Raw genomic sequence first — 12,574 nt, 5'->3', positions numbered from 1 at the left:
GGCACTCTGACATCTCTCCATCACAGTTGCCTGGCAACCAGAGGATAGGGATCAGGAAGTGGGCTGAGAGGCCACCCTAAAAAGCAGAGAAGGAGACCCAGAAATGCCTAAGCAAGTGGGCCTCCCTTGCCGTGTCTCCTGCCCCAGCCCCTCTCCACATCCCTGCTGGGAGGCTGGGACCAGCCAAAGGCGAACAGAGAGAAGATAGTGCCTGAATCCTCTTCTCCATTTTCTGTGCAGTGACCGCACGGCCTCACCCTGGTGGTGTTAGCAGTATAGGAAGAAGTACACTGCCAAGGCCAGACTTGCCAGGGAAGTAGACCTGTGACAAATGTCTTCAGACTTTTCTGTGACAGGAGTCATCAGTCAGATTTGAGTCTGTGGCCCCCCTTTCTCTTCTAGCCAGCCTCTCAGAGGGGGCGGGCAGGACTCTAGGTCCAAAGATGTTAGCTTAGCACCTCCAGTGTCTCAGTGCCCTTTCTTTGTCACTGCTCCTTAGGTGGCTTCAGTCTGCAAAGACCGCCTCCCTGTACAGTCCCCAGACAGAGAGACTGTAGAGCTGCCTGTACACTACACTCAGCAAGGACTTGATAATGATCATCAGCCTCATTTTCCCTACCCTGCATGTTCCCCAGACTGAAGCCAGCCCTGACCCCATTCCCCTGACACAGGACTGGATCTTTCTGCCCCTCCTCATACCCTCTGTGCTCACCTGGCTGCCACCACCCTCCCCACCCCTCTCAGACCCGTTCACCTGCCCTGGAGGGAGGACCGTTTGAGAATAAGTGTCTCTTTGGACAGCTGGCAAGTAAGTCCAGAGAGGGCAGAGGCATGCCAAAGGTCACATAGCAAGCGAGTGATAGAACCAGGAACAGAATCCAGTTCTTCCACCTCTACCCCTACCACGTCCTGCTCTCTTCCCCTGCTCTGTGCCACTGTTTGATGAATTATTAGACACGCCTGGGTTCAAATCCCAGATCTTCCATAAAACTAGGGCAAATCTTCAGCTCACCAAGACCCAGTGTCCTCCTCTATAAATGAGGGGAACAAAGGCATCTGCACAGAGGAGAAGCAAGCCCTAGACTCAGCTCCACATCCAGGCCTGGGTCATGTAGAACCTTCTGACTCAGTTGTGGTTCCCAGTCCCAGCCCTGGACCAGAAGTCTGGAGGCAGAGGCTTCTGCCTGGCACAGCAGTGGCCATTGGACCCAGGCACCACCCCAGCCCCAGAGAGGGCTTTGGGACCCCATCTACAGACAGGGGGAAGCATCAGGCCTGTCTCTGAGGCCTGCTCTGGGCACATCAACTCGGAGAGGCAAAGGAACTCTCTGCAGTGGCCTTATGCCCATCAAGTGAGATCAACTGAGCCCTGCTCCATGCTCAGCTCTGCACAGTATGGGGCCGCGGGCCTCAGCCTCCTCCACCCCAGCTCTGTGCTCACGTGGACCCTGACTACAGCCTCCTCACTGGTCTCCCACTTCCCACCCTGCCCCCCTTCTGCAGCCAGAGGGCTCTCCTAAAACACTCTGAACATGCTCCTTCATCCATGTCTCTTCTTTGCCCTTCGGATAAAGGATAACTCTTGATTCGACATTCAAGATCCCTCATGGTCTGGCCAATGTCAGCCCCTCTAACCTCAGCCTCTACCTCTCTCATGATTCCTCAAATGCACCGAGCCCTCCTTGGGGGCCCCACAGTTCTTCTATGGTGGAATTTGCCAGACTGACTTACCATTGATCTGGAGCCCACCCCAGACCCAGACTCCTCAGTTAAGCCCTGATTTACTCCCCTATATGATAGCACCTCCTCCATTCCAACAATCTTCCAGTGCTTGTAAACAGCTGTAGATCCCGTGTCTGGGCTGGACAATTGGGTGAGTGATGGGAAGAAGGAAGGGCCAGTGGGTGAGTGAGAATGACTGAGAGCAGCTCACGTGGTCCACCCCCACACACTCAAGCACACAGAGCAAGCCAACTCTGACTTCCCTCCATGCCATTCAAATGGCTCCTGGGCTCCCTTTCTGTGCTGGCCTTGCCCAAAGCACTGGAGAAACCTGGTGACAAGACAGATAGGACTCACGTCCTGCCCTCCAGGGGCCCTCAGCCTACCAGGAACCAGAGCGAGTATGAGTGGAGGCTTGGGAATTGCATTGAACAGGCTGGATCTAAGTTCTGGCTCCACTTTGACTAGATCTGTGCCTCAGCTTCCCCATCTATAAACTGGGGGGAAAGACAACACCTACCTCTCAGGTTGCTGTGATGGTAAATGAGATAATGGTGCTTATAAAGGGTGTAGAGCCTGACCAGTCCTGATAGATCCTCAGTGAGAGCTACCATATCATTCACATTGTTCCTTGGTGGGGAAATTGCCCCAGGGCCCCTCATCACAGTCCCAAGCACACCTCTGGAACAGATGCAGAGATGGAAGATATACAGAATAGGGGGTCCCTCCCCCAGCCCTCGATTGTTTGCTCCTCTTCCTGAATACCTGCTTGCTGTGATCTGTCTCTTCCCAACATGCACTGGCTCCCTTCTCTGGAATCCCGGTGTCTTATCAGCAATGTTCAGCTGTTGATATGCCTTCACGCTGGATAAGCCATAGGTCATAGCCTGCTTTGACTATAATAAAGTGATCCAGAAGCAGCAAAGCATCATTTTAGGGATAGGAACATTTTCATTTATCAAGATCAAAAAAAAAAAAAAAAAAAAAGAAGAAGAAGAAAAGAAAAGAAACGAGCTCTCAGAGCCTAGTACCTGATAATCACAGAATAGCACCTTGGCTAAGAGCATGGGGCTTAGGCTGCCCACTGCCCCAGGTCCCTCTGTGGGCTATGTGACTTTGGGCAAGTTACTTAACTTGCCTGGGGCTCAGTTTCTGCACCTATTAAATTGGGGATCCCATCACAGTCCATCATGAGAATTGAGGTAATCTAGTGTGTGACACCTACCGAGCATGGTGGGGGACACACAGTAAATGTTCCAGAGACAGTACCTACTCCTGCTGGTATGTCGAGCGGGGTGGGGGGAGGCAGCCTCTCAGGGAAGAGATGGTATTTTGAGGTACAATTTCCTTTTGATCATGGGCACTTGTAGAAGGAGCTTGGGAAGAAAGTTCAAGATAGAGGCAAAGCTTGCTTTATCCTCTGTCCTTGTGCAGCTGGTGTGCGGTGGCAGAGAGGCAGAGGGGTGGGGCACAGGGGCTGTCAGAGAGGTCATATATATCTTGTTGATAAAATGGACGCTGTGTTTAGAAATTGGAAGACTTTCCCTCATAATTTAAAGCAGCACCTACCTCTGCTGGTCGCGGTGACTGGAAGATTAATTTCTCAACTGGCCATGCAGGCAGGCACCTGTGCCAACTGGCTCCATCTGCAGGCACGGGTGATGCCATCTCTGTGCCCAACTGGTAATGAGACAGGCACTGCCGGGGGGGGGGGGGGTTGAGGCTCTCATCTGATGCCAAGGCTGTGGAGGGAGGAGCATCCTCAAGGTGACCCTGAGGGGCCAGCACCTTGCTGCATGCTGAGGAGGACAGGCACGTGTGCACACATCCAACACTAGGGGTTCACGCTGGGCACCTGCAGCCTTGATGGGCCAGCTCTCTGGTGCCATGTCTGCCTTGAGTCATGGGTGACCAGTGTGTCCCAAGTCATGCACACACTGAACAGGACACACTGAACAGGACAGTGTGTGGACCCCATACACTTCTACCTTCTCCAAGGAGAGCTGATACTGTGGATACTCCTAAGTCCTGCTCTTGGCTTCGGATGTGAGAGGCCACATGGTGAGGAGGAAGAGGGTGACATTGGTTGGACAGCTGGCTGGCCTGTACTTTAATGGAGAGAATATGGTAGCAGGTGGCCACTGGCTTAGCTCTAGTCCAAGCCAAAGCCCTAGCCCCCAGCTCAGGAGTGGTAGCATGGGGCACGGAGGTCACACTAGATGAGTGGGGCCAAAAGCTCCATTTCATGCCCAGGTATAATCACTGTGTGGAGTGCTGTGTTGAAAAAGATGCTGAGGCTGCCTCCTGGACCAAACAGGAAACAGAGCCACCGTCAGTAGCTTCTGCCACTGGCCCAGCTTGAGGGAAGAGTGGTGGGCTTGTTCCATGTCCACAGCCAAAGACTGATTCCTCCTAAACTGAGGTCACACTGGATGACTGAAGCAGATCTCTTTTGCCTGAGACACGGACAAGGTGGGGAGCCTCATTTTGCCACCTTTCATCTCTGGGTCTTGAAGAAAAATGGAAAACTTTAGCTTAGGGTAGCTAGCTGACAGCCAAGGGAATAAAAATAAGAAGCTGGAACTTCATCAAAACCTTAAGCCGTCACAACCAGTCAAGAGCAGACACAAAACCAAATTCTGTACCTTGTTGAAAGTGGGGTACTGAAGTCTCCAACTGTTACTGTTGCATCGTGGGTTTCTCCCTTCAGCCTTTGTTCCATGTATCTTAGGACTGTGTTCGTAGGTGCATAGATGTTTATAATTGCTATAGCTTTCTGATGGGTTGACCCTTTGTCATAAAATGTCCCTCTCATCTCTAATGGCATTTTTTGTTTTAGATTAAAGTCTATTTTTTTCTAATATTAGTATAGCCACTCTGGGAGGCCTCCTCTGATCTGATCTGATCTGATCTGACCCCCTGACACATCTGGGTCAGTTACCACTTGATCTCCCTAGAGTGCCCCGGGTAAGGTTTCACCCCGGAGCAGGAGGCCAGCGTTAGAGGCCAACAGAGTTGGTCCTCATACTTTGACCTTCTGTGCATTCCCCACCCCTTGCCAAGACCTTGGTAAGGTTATGCTGACCTTCCAACTTCATGTCTTGGTGGAGTGGAGTCCCTGTCTAGTACTGAGTCTTGGGTTCCAGCCTCAACTCTGCCACTCATTTGCTGTGTGGCTTGGGCAAGTTCATTGCCCTCTCTGAGCTTCTCTTTTGCTATCTGTGAGTTAGCTGCGCTCTCAGGACAGAGGCTGGAGAGGAGAGGAGGGGAGGTCAGCCGCCATTGGCAGAGGCTCCCGCAGGCCACAGGACACAGCGCTGCTCCCTTCCTCCCTGGCACGAGAACAGCTAGGACACAGTCCATGGGGCGGACCCCAGAACAGTCCTCCATTTATTTAGGGACAAATAACTCACAGGGCAGCATGTATGGAGGAGAAATTGTGGCAGGTTCTGTGCCTTAGTCCAGTGTCCTCTCTCTTTGTTCCCAGTAGCTCGCTACAACCGTACCAGCTATTTCTACCCCACGTTCTCAGAAAGTTCGGAGCACAGCCACCTGCTCGTGTCTCCTGTGCTGGTGGCAAGTGCAGTCATAGGTGTGGTCATCATCCTCTCCTGCATTACCATCATCGTTGGCAGCATCCGCAGGGACCGGCAGGCCCGGCTCCAGCGTCACCGCCACCGCCACCGCCGCCACCATCACCACCACCATCACCACCGCCGCCGCCGCCATCGAGAGTATGAGCAAGGCTACGGTGAGCTGCCGTCCACCCCGGGCCCAGCCTCCCATCCAGCTGTGACAACCCGTGGGGGAGGGGGCAGCCCTGTCATGGTGGGGGCGGGCAGGGTGGTTGGCAGGGCATCCAGGAGGTGGTCGGCAGGGCATCCAGGAGGTGGTCAGAAAGAGACCAGAGGCACTCACCAGAATGTTCTTGGGGGCCTGAGAAGTCCAGTAGTCTGCCAAGGGTGAGGCTGAAGGTCAAAGAGAGGATGTGGTGCTACTCCCCAGCCTTGGCCACTGTTGGTCCAGGCTTTACTGACAGCTGGTCCAGCTGGTGCCTGGATGGAGAGACAGATGGAGAGAGGGATGGGGGAGCAGGATGACAGGAAAGATCAGTAGGGGGTAAGGACATGGATAGGTGGGGGCACTGGGTGGGATGAGTGAGTGGATGGACCAGAAGCTGGATGGAAAGACGGATGCGTGGGTGGGATGGGGGATGGATGGCTAAATGGGAGGGTGAAAGGTGGATGAAGAGATGGATGGATGGTTGGATGGGGGGTGGACAGAGGTGTGGACTGGGTGGGATGTGCGAGTGCATGGATAGAGGCGATAGGTGTGGATAGACGGCAGATGGGTAGATAGGAAGGTAGAGGGATGGATAGTGGGGGGGTTGGATGGGTACATGAATAAGTGGATGGATGAATGATGGCATGAATTACGAGTGAATGAATCTATCCCCAGAGAACTGGCAAAATGCAAACAGAACTGGTCTGAGAGTTTCTCCATTAGGGGAATTACCCTTACACAGATTTGGTTGCAATTCTTTGGCTGACCCGTTCCAGAAGTGTTCATCTGGCCAGAAGGCCTGAACTTTTTACAGATTACAGCCACCTGACTCTGCCTTACACTTGGAAGGGGCCAGTTATCTAAAAGCCGCAGGAAGGAACTCAATCCATTCAATTCTCAGACCATTGTCAGTGGCAGGAAAAAGCCTGCCCTGAGGCCTGATGGGACCTCTGCCGGACTTTGGGGGTGGTATATCCCCAGAGGCCACCATCACACTATACAGTAGGCAATCTGGAGGCTCCAGAGCCGTAGCAGGGCCCAAGAGCCTTCCCTCCTACAGGGCAGACAGAGCTTGAGAGAAAGAAAGAAAGGAAAAATTTAAAAACAGGTTAGATGGGATCTCATCAGTCTGGACCTTGGGAGGCCTGAAATCCACAGCCCCCTCCCAACACGCCCTGATTAGCCGGAAGCTTTGGGCCACTTCCTGTCCCTTTCCACACAGTTAACTGATTGAGGAAGGTGACACCTTTTAGGGATTAAGGATACCCACAGTTGGTGTGCTAAAGCAGGTAGGAACAGGGAGGTGGGCGCTCACTGCAGGTCTGGCCCTTCTCACGCAGAATCTCATTTAATCCTCACAGCAGTCCTGGAGGCAGCTGCTGTTTATTGCCTTCCCAACTCACAGATAAGGAAGTTGAGGTTGGGGTATTCAGGCTATTGTAACAAAAATACCATAAACTGAAAGGCTTGTAAACAAGAGAAATTTATTCCTCAGCTCTGGAGGCTGGGGACTCCCAAGATCAAAGCACCTGCAGATTTGGTATCTTGTGAGGGTCTGCCTCTGACTCATAGGGGAGCCTTCTCCCTGTGTCCTCACATGGTAGAAGGGACAAGCTAGCTCTCTGTGGTCTCAGGACACTGATCCCAACTATAAGGGGTCCACCCTCATGATGTAATCACCTCCCAAAGGCCCCACCCCCAATTAGTAGCACCTTGGAGGTTCAGATTTCAATATACAAATGGGTGAGGGGGTGGGAAGAAACATTCAGACCAAAGCAGGGTGGCTAAGTAACCTACCTAGGGTCACACAGCCAGGTGGACCCCAGATTTGACCCAGGTGGCCTGATCTGGATTCCTGCAGGATAATCACTGCACAGCACTGCCTTGGAGGGGCCGGTGCTCACGCCCCTGAGGGAGGTTGCTGGTGTGGGGGCAATGCCAGCAGGGGCCCTGCATGAGCTCAGGGCACTGTCTGGCAGACACACTCAAGACCTAGGGGCCCTTCAGACCTAGATGTTGCTCCTGCGGCAATGCCGTCAGGAGAAGTCAAAGAGCAGGAAGCTGGGCCTCCGGACAAGACACGGAGAGACATCACCGTGGCAGGGATGGCGCAATGGAAGAAAGATGCGGCAGGTCAATGGTTCACCCTCACTGCCCAACAATGGAGACTAAACAGAAAAGTCAGCATTAATAAAGCAGATGTCGAAAGCTCAGCCAGCCCAGTGTCCTCTAGAGTCCCCAGAAGCCAAGGACTCCCCAAGAAGCCAAGCCAGGAGCATTGCCCAGACCAGCCTGACCCTCAGGGAGGGCAGGACTCCTGCCCAGAGAATGCCCACCACTGGCAAGGAGCCCAGGTCCCACTCTCAGCCTCCCACTATGCTGCTGGTCAGGCCCAGGATGGCCACCCTGCCAGCCTCCCATGGCCCCACTCTTGCCGTCCCTTCCTCCAGCTTGTCCCCAAGCACTTCTTTTGTGCTCCTTCCCAACTCCACTCCTTTGCACATGCCCTTCCTAGGCCAAGAATGCCATTCCCTGTACTTCCCCCACTGACAAAAGCCTGCTTGTCCTTCCAGACACAATTCAAATGTCATTTCCTTTTGGGAGCTGCTCTGGCCCCCTCATCCCTTCCAGGCAGGGTTGAATCACCCTTCCCGGCACTTCCTTGACTTACCCACACTTCTCCCAATGCTCCTGTCATGGGATGACAGGGAAAGCAGGGCTGTGTTACATCAGGGAGAGCAGGGCCTGTGAGTAGCTCTCACCCAGCCTGGGCCCATAGCCCCACACAGGATCTGGCCCAGAGAACATGCTCCACAGGCAAGGGTAAGAACGACCTCATTTCCTCCTCACGGCAAGAGCTGTGTTAGCCCATTTTAAAGACTGGGCAACCAAAGCAGCTTGTTGAACAGCCTGAAAGCACCAGGCCTGGGCCTGGTACTTAGAGCATAGGAGAGGGGCCCACGGTAGATCCCAAGCTGAAGTTTGAGAGGTCAACCTTGGCCTCGAGGAGGCAAATGGCCCTGGGGGTCACAGGGCCAGTGCCACACAAGCAAGGCCCTGGCCCTGATCTCTGGAGTAGGTGGGTTGACGGCAGGTCAGAGCCAGGCCAAGTCTGGGGACAGGCCTCTGCTGCCGTGTGCTGACAGACAGCAGCCCAGCGTCCCTGTCACGATGGGTACCCATTTTTGGGGCTCCCGCCTCCCTGCCCCACTTCTCTTCTCAGCTCTTGCCTTGGCACCTCCCTGGGGCCCCAGTGGGGAGCCCAGAGGCACTGATGCCCCCCACGCCTTCCTCCGGCCTTCTGGAGGGAACAGAGGCAGCCAGGAGCCTTGGAAAAATGCCAGGGAGGAGAAGGAAGCCTGCTGTGGTGCGCAGCTGTGGGGAGAACAAAATAGCAGAGCACCCACAAGCATCCACCTGTTGGCACTGGGGGCCCCTCTGTCCTACAGACACCCCCTCCCCCTGGTGCTAGTGATCGAGGCTCTCCTGGTCTCACTCCTGCCACGCTGCCTGCTCCTTCTCAGACTTTTTTGTAGATTCCCATTCTCTGAGGAGAGAGCCCAACCCTTGGCCCTGGGCCCTCTAGAGAGGGCCCTCCCCGCTCCATCTCAGCCACCTGCCAGCTTCTAGCACCACCCATCAGCCTCGGCCAGGCCCCCCCGCCAGGTATCTCTCCTTGAGGGCTTATGGGCCCCTCAGACCCCAGATTCCAAAATGGCCTCCAACTTCCACATCCCACTGTACAACCTCGGGGAAGTTGTTCAACCACTCACTGTGCACCACAGGTGAGTCATCTATATGATGGGTGGGTACACAGGGATCCTGAACTGTGGACACTTCCATCCTCCGCTCAACACCCCTCAGTGGCTCCCCACTGCCCTCAGGACCAAGCTGGCCCTCCTCCGCCTATCCACAGGACCCTCCTGCAGTCTGGCCAGGCACAGAAAGAGGAGCCAATAAATGAGAATGAATGAATGAATGAATGAATGAATGAATGAATGAATGAAAGAAACCCTATTTCCATAAGATGGAAAGATCTTGCATTTTAGGAGACAGATCTGCTCTCCTCTTACTTGCTGGGGTTTGGAGAAAGTAGCCCCACCTCTCAGTTTCTACGTCTGAGAGCAGGAGATGGCCACCGTGCCCCCACGGTTGTGAGGGTGAGTGTGGTCATAAGGATAGCACACAGGAGGTGCCCATGGATGTAAATTCCTGCTCCCCACTCCCAGGCTTGTCAAGGGATGTGCACTGGGGTTTGGGCTAAATCATGAACCAAGGTGTTTCTTACTTTTGGTAGAGAAAGGGATAAGGGGTGTCACTTTCCATGAGGGGGTTAGGGGGGCTTCTGGAGGCCTGGACCATCTGAATCTGTGCTGACATGGAAGATGGGGAAGGAGAAATTACTAAGAAAGTAATTTGGGGAGTTCAAATGAGGGGTCAGGGGAGTCTTTCCAACTGTTCCTCAGGAGCTCTGTTGGGAGTGAGCTGGGTCATTTTGGGATTTGGGGTCTGAGCTAGGTGAGCGCCTCAGAGCAGTCCCAGTCTCCCTAAGTTGCTGAGCCCCCAGGATGCCCAAGAAAAGCAGCCAAGGAGAGAGGCGAACGAACGGCAGTGTGGCTTGGCCTTATCAGCTCTTAGGCCTACCTACCAGGGCCACTCCCACTTGGTTCCAGGGACCGGCCTCTGCCTTCCTAGGTTTGGACAGCCACAACCCCCTGCATGGTGGAGGGGGCCCTCCCCGGCACCGGAGCCCCAAGGCCTAGGCTCCACTTCAGTCTTCACCTTGTTTCATGCTTCCTTCTTTCCCGAGTTTCTTCCTCAAATTCTTCCAGAAATTCTCACCCTTCAGCTGCTGCCCTAAAGGGAAACAAATCTCATTTCAGCTCCTTTTTATAGCATGTGTTATTGGGTACCTTTTCCCTAGTACAAAAGTAATATGTGTTCACCATGGAAAATTTTAAAATACATAAAATCTAAAGAAGAAAATAAGGGTCACAATCTTGTCATCAAGACAGAGCCACTGTTAATGTGTTTGGAATATTCTCTTCTGAGAGCTTTCTCGATGTCAGTAGATAACCTTGGGATTACATCTGCAGATAGAGTTTCACGTCCAGATTTTTCTACTCAACATGGTATCACGAGTGGGAAAAAGAAATTAGGGAAGAAAGAGCAGTCTTTATGGTTATACAGACTGCGCGGGAATTCCAGCTCCATGACCCTGAGCCTCAGCTTTTTAGTCTGTCTGTAGAATGGGGACGGACAGTGCTGCTGATCCAAAAGAAAGGTCATGAGCCCCACCCCGGACAGATAAGCCCCGCCCCTGGTGTTGAGTCCTGCTCTCTGAGGGGAGGAGCCATCTGAGAGCCCACTGTGGGCAGGGGACTTCATGCCTCAGTCGTCTTTGCAGCTCCCACTGTCCCATAGCCCCTGCTAGAACTGTCAGAAACGGGGCGATGGAGAGCTGAGAGTGAGGAGACAGCATATCCAGCTGCCCTCTGGCCCTACCAATAATTTGCTTTGTGGCCTCTGGCAAGTCACTGAGCCTCTCTGAACCACACTGGTAGAATGAGAAGATTGTGCTCTATCAGCACTTCCTAAGCAGTGTTACTAGATCTAAGAAAAGAAGATTCTGTCGTCAGATGTTGCATAAGCACAGTCAAATGTGTTTCTCAGCTGCAGGACTTCTCAGAGCCTTTGATGTGCTGATATATGTGATGTGTACACACACACGCACGCACGCACAGAAGAGAATGCAGTATATGGAGTCATTAGAAATCACAGAAGCACCTTTTCTCTTGGATAATTACAGTGAATGATGTGTGCAGGGAGTAGGGAGGCCTGACCCCAGAGACCTCTGTAGCCCTCACTCCCTAACTCTCCAGTTTCATGCCCAGCCTTTCTCCATAGTTCAAAGCTTCTGTTTCACACCACACTCTTCTTTCTAATCTCCTTCCTTGGCTCAAGCTGGTCTGTTCCCTCTGCCTTGCTTGTCCCCCTTCTCTTGGCTAATTCCTAGATAAGACTCAGCTTTAGGAGCCCCTCCTCCAGGAAGCCCTCCCCAACCTCCAGGCTGGGTCGGCCCATCTCTGCCACAGGACTGGTACTGCACCTATCAAATCTCATGACACACTGCTCAGTACGGAGCTGTCCCCAGGCCAGGCTGCTTACCACCCTGGGAGCCCCACTTTCTCTCTGAGACCCCAAGCCCAGTGCAGCATCAGTGCTCACATTCTGGGGCTATCTCTGAGAGGATGGTAGGCAGCTGTGCTTGGTGAGGGACCAGGCAGTGAGCTGGAGAAAACAGAGTCTCAGTGGCCTCAGGTAGACACGTAAGGACCTCCCTGGCCCCGGCCTAAAGCCCAGGCTGACTGTCTGTCCTCTGCAGTGTCTGATGGGACCTACAGCCGCTCGAGCCACAGGATTCGCTACAGCTGCAGCCCTGTCGAAGACTGGTCCCCGCCCTTAGATCTCAGCTCTGATGGGGACGTGGATGTCACAGTGCTTCGAGACCTGTACCCAGATTCTCCCCCAGGGTAAGCAGGCCACTTGAAGGAGGAGGCCATGAGAGGGAGGGCCATTGGGTGTGAATCCCAGCCACCAAGGGAAATAGCAACACTTCCCCCAAATGGTGTAAATGCAGAAAATATCTTCTCAGTGGGTGTGGCCATCTCCTGACCAAGCAGGTCCCAGTGGGGCAGATAGACTCAACAGATGTCACCACAAGACACTAGAGAAGGAAGAGAAAAGTTCAGCTCCTTCAGACTGGGGTCGAGAGTAGAGGGTCCAGGCCCCAGCTCCTTACTATGCACCCAAAGCCCAAATCACACCCACTGGGTCAGGGGTCATTATGTCTAAACTGCACCTGTGGCCATGAGGTGGGACTGTCCCATTGGGGGATTCTTCTCGGGGGGGGGGGGGGGGGCTTTGGATTCTCCCTGCCCCCCTCGGGCAGATCACCCACAGGTTAGTATTTGAAAAAAGAAGAGAGGTCAGGGCCTCCATCACCTCCCTACCAGGAGACCCCTCAGGCCCCAGAAACAGCCATATACCCCCATCACCCTTTACCCCC

General features: G+C 53.7%; 1 protein-coding gene across 2 annotated transcripts in view; it reads left to right on the top strand.

The window, feature by feature from the left end:
- Positions 1-12,574, top strand: part of BEAN1 (brain expressed associated with NEDD4 1) — a 36,832-nt gene that overhangs the window by 21,674 nt on the left and 2,584 nt on the right. The window contains exons 3-4 of one of the 2 annotated variants that reach the window (XM_086689271.1): positions 5,210-5,473; positions 11,891-12,038. In XM_086689271.1, the coding sequence (XP_086545397.1) occupies positions 5,210-5,473; positions 11,891-12,038 (412 nt within the window). The remainder of the gene's footprint in view (positions 1-5,209; positions 5,474-11,890; positions 12,039-12,574) is intronic. The other variant, XM_086689272.1, reaches the window with a different exon arrangement.

Source organism: Puma concolor, chromosome E2 (genome assembly GCF_028749965.1).
Source record: "Puma concolor isolate L17-30 chromosome E2, mPumCon1.1.hap2, whole genome shotgun sequence".
NCBI lineage: Eukaryota > Metazoa > Chordata > Mammalia > Carnivora > Felidae > Puma > Puma concolor.
Note: the sequence above shows the minus strand (reverse complement) of the source record. Positions and strands in the feature narration are given on the sequence as shown.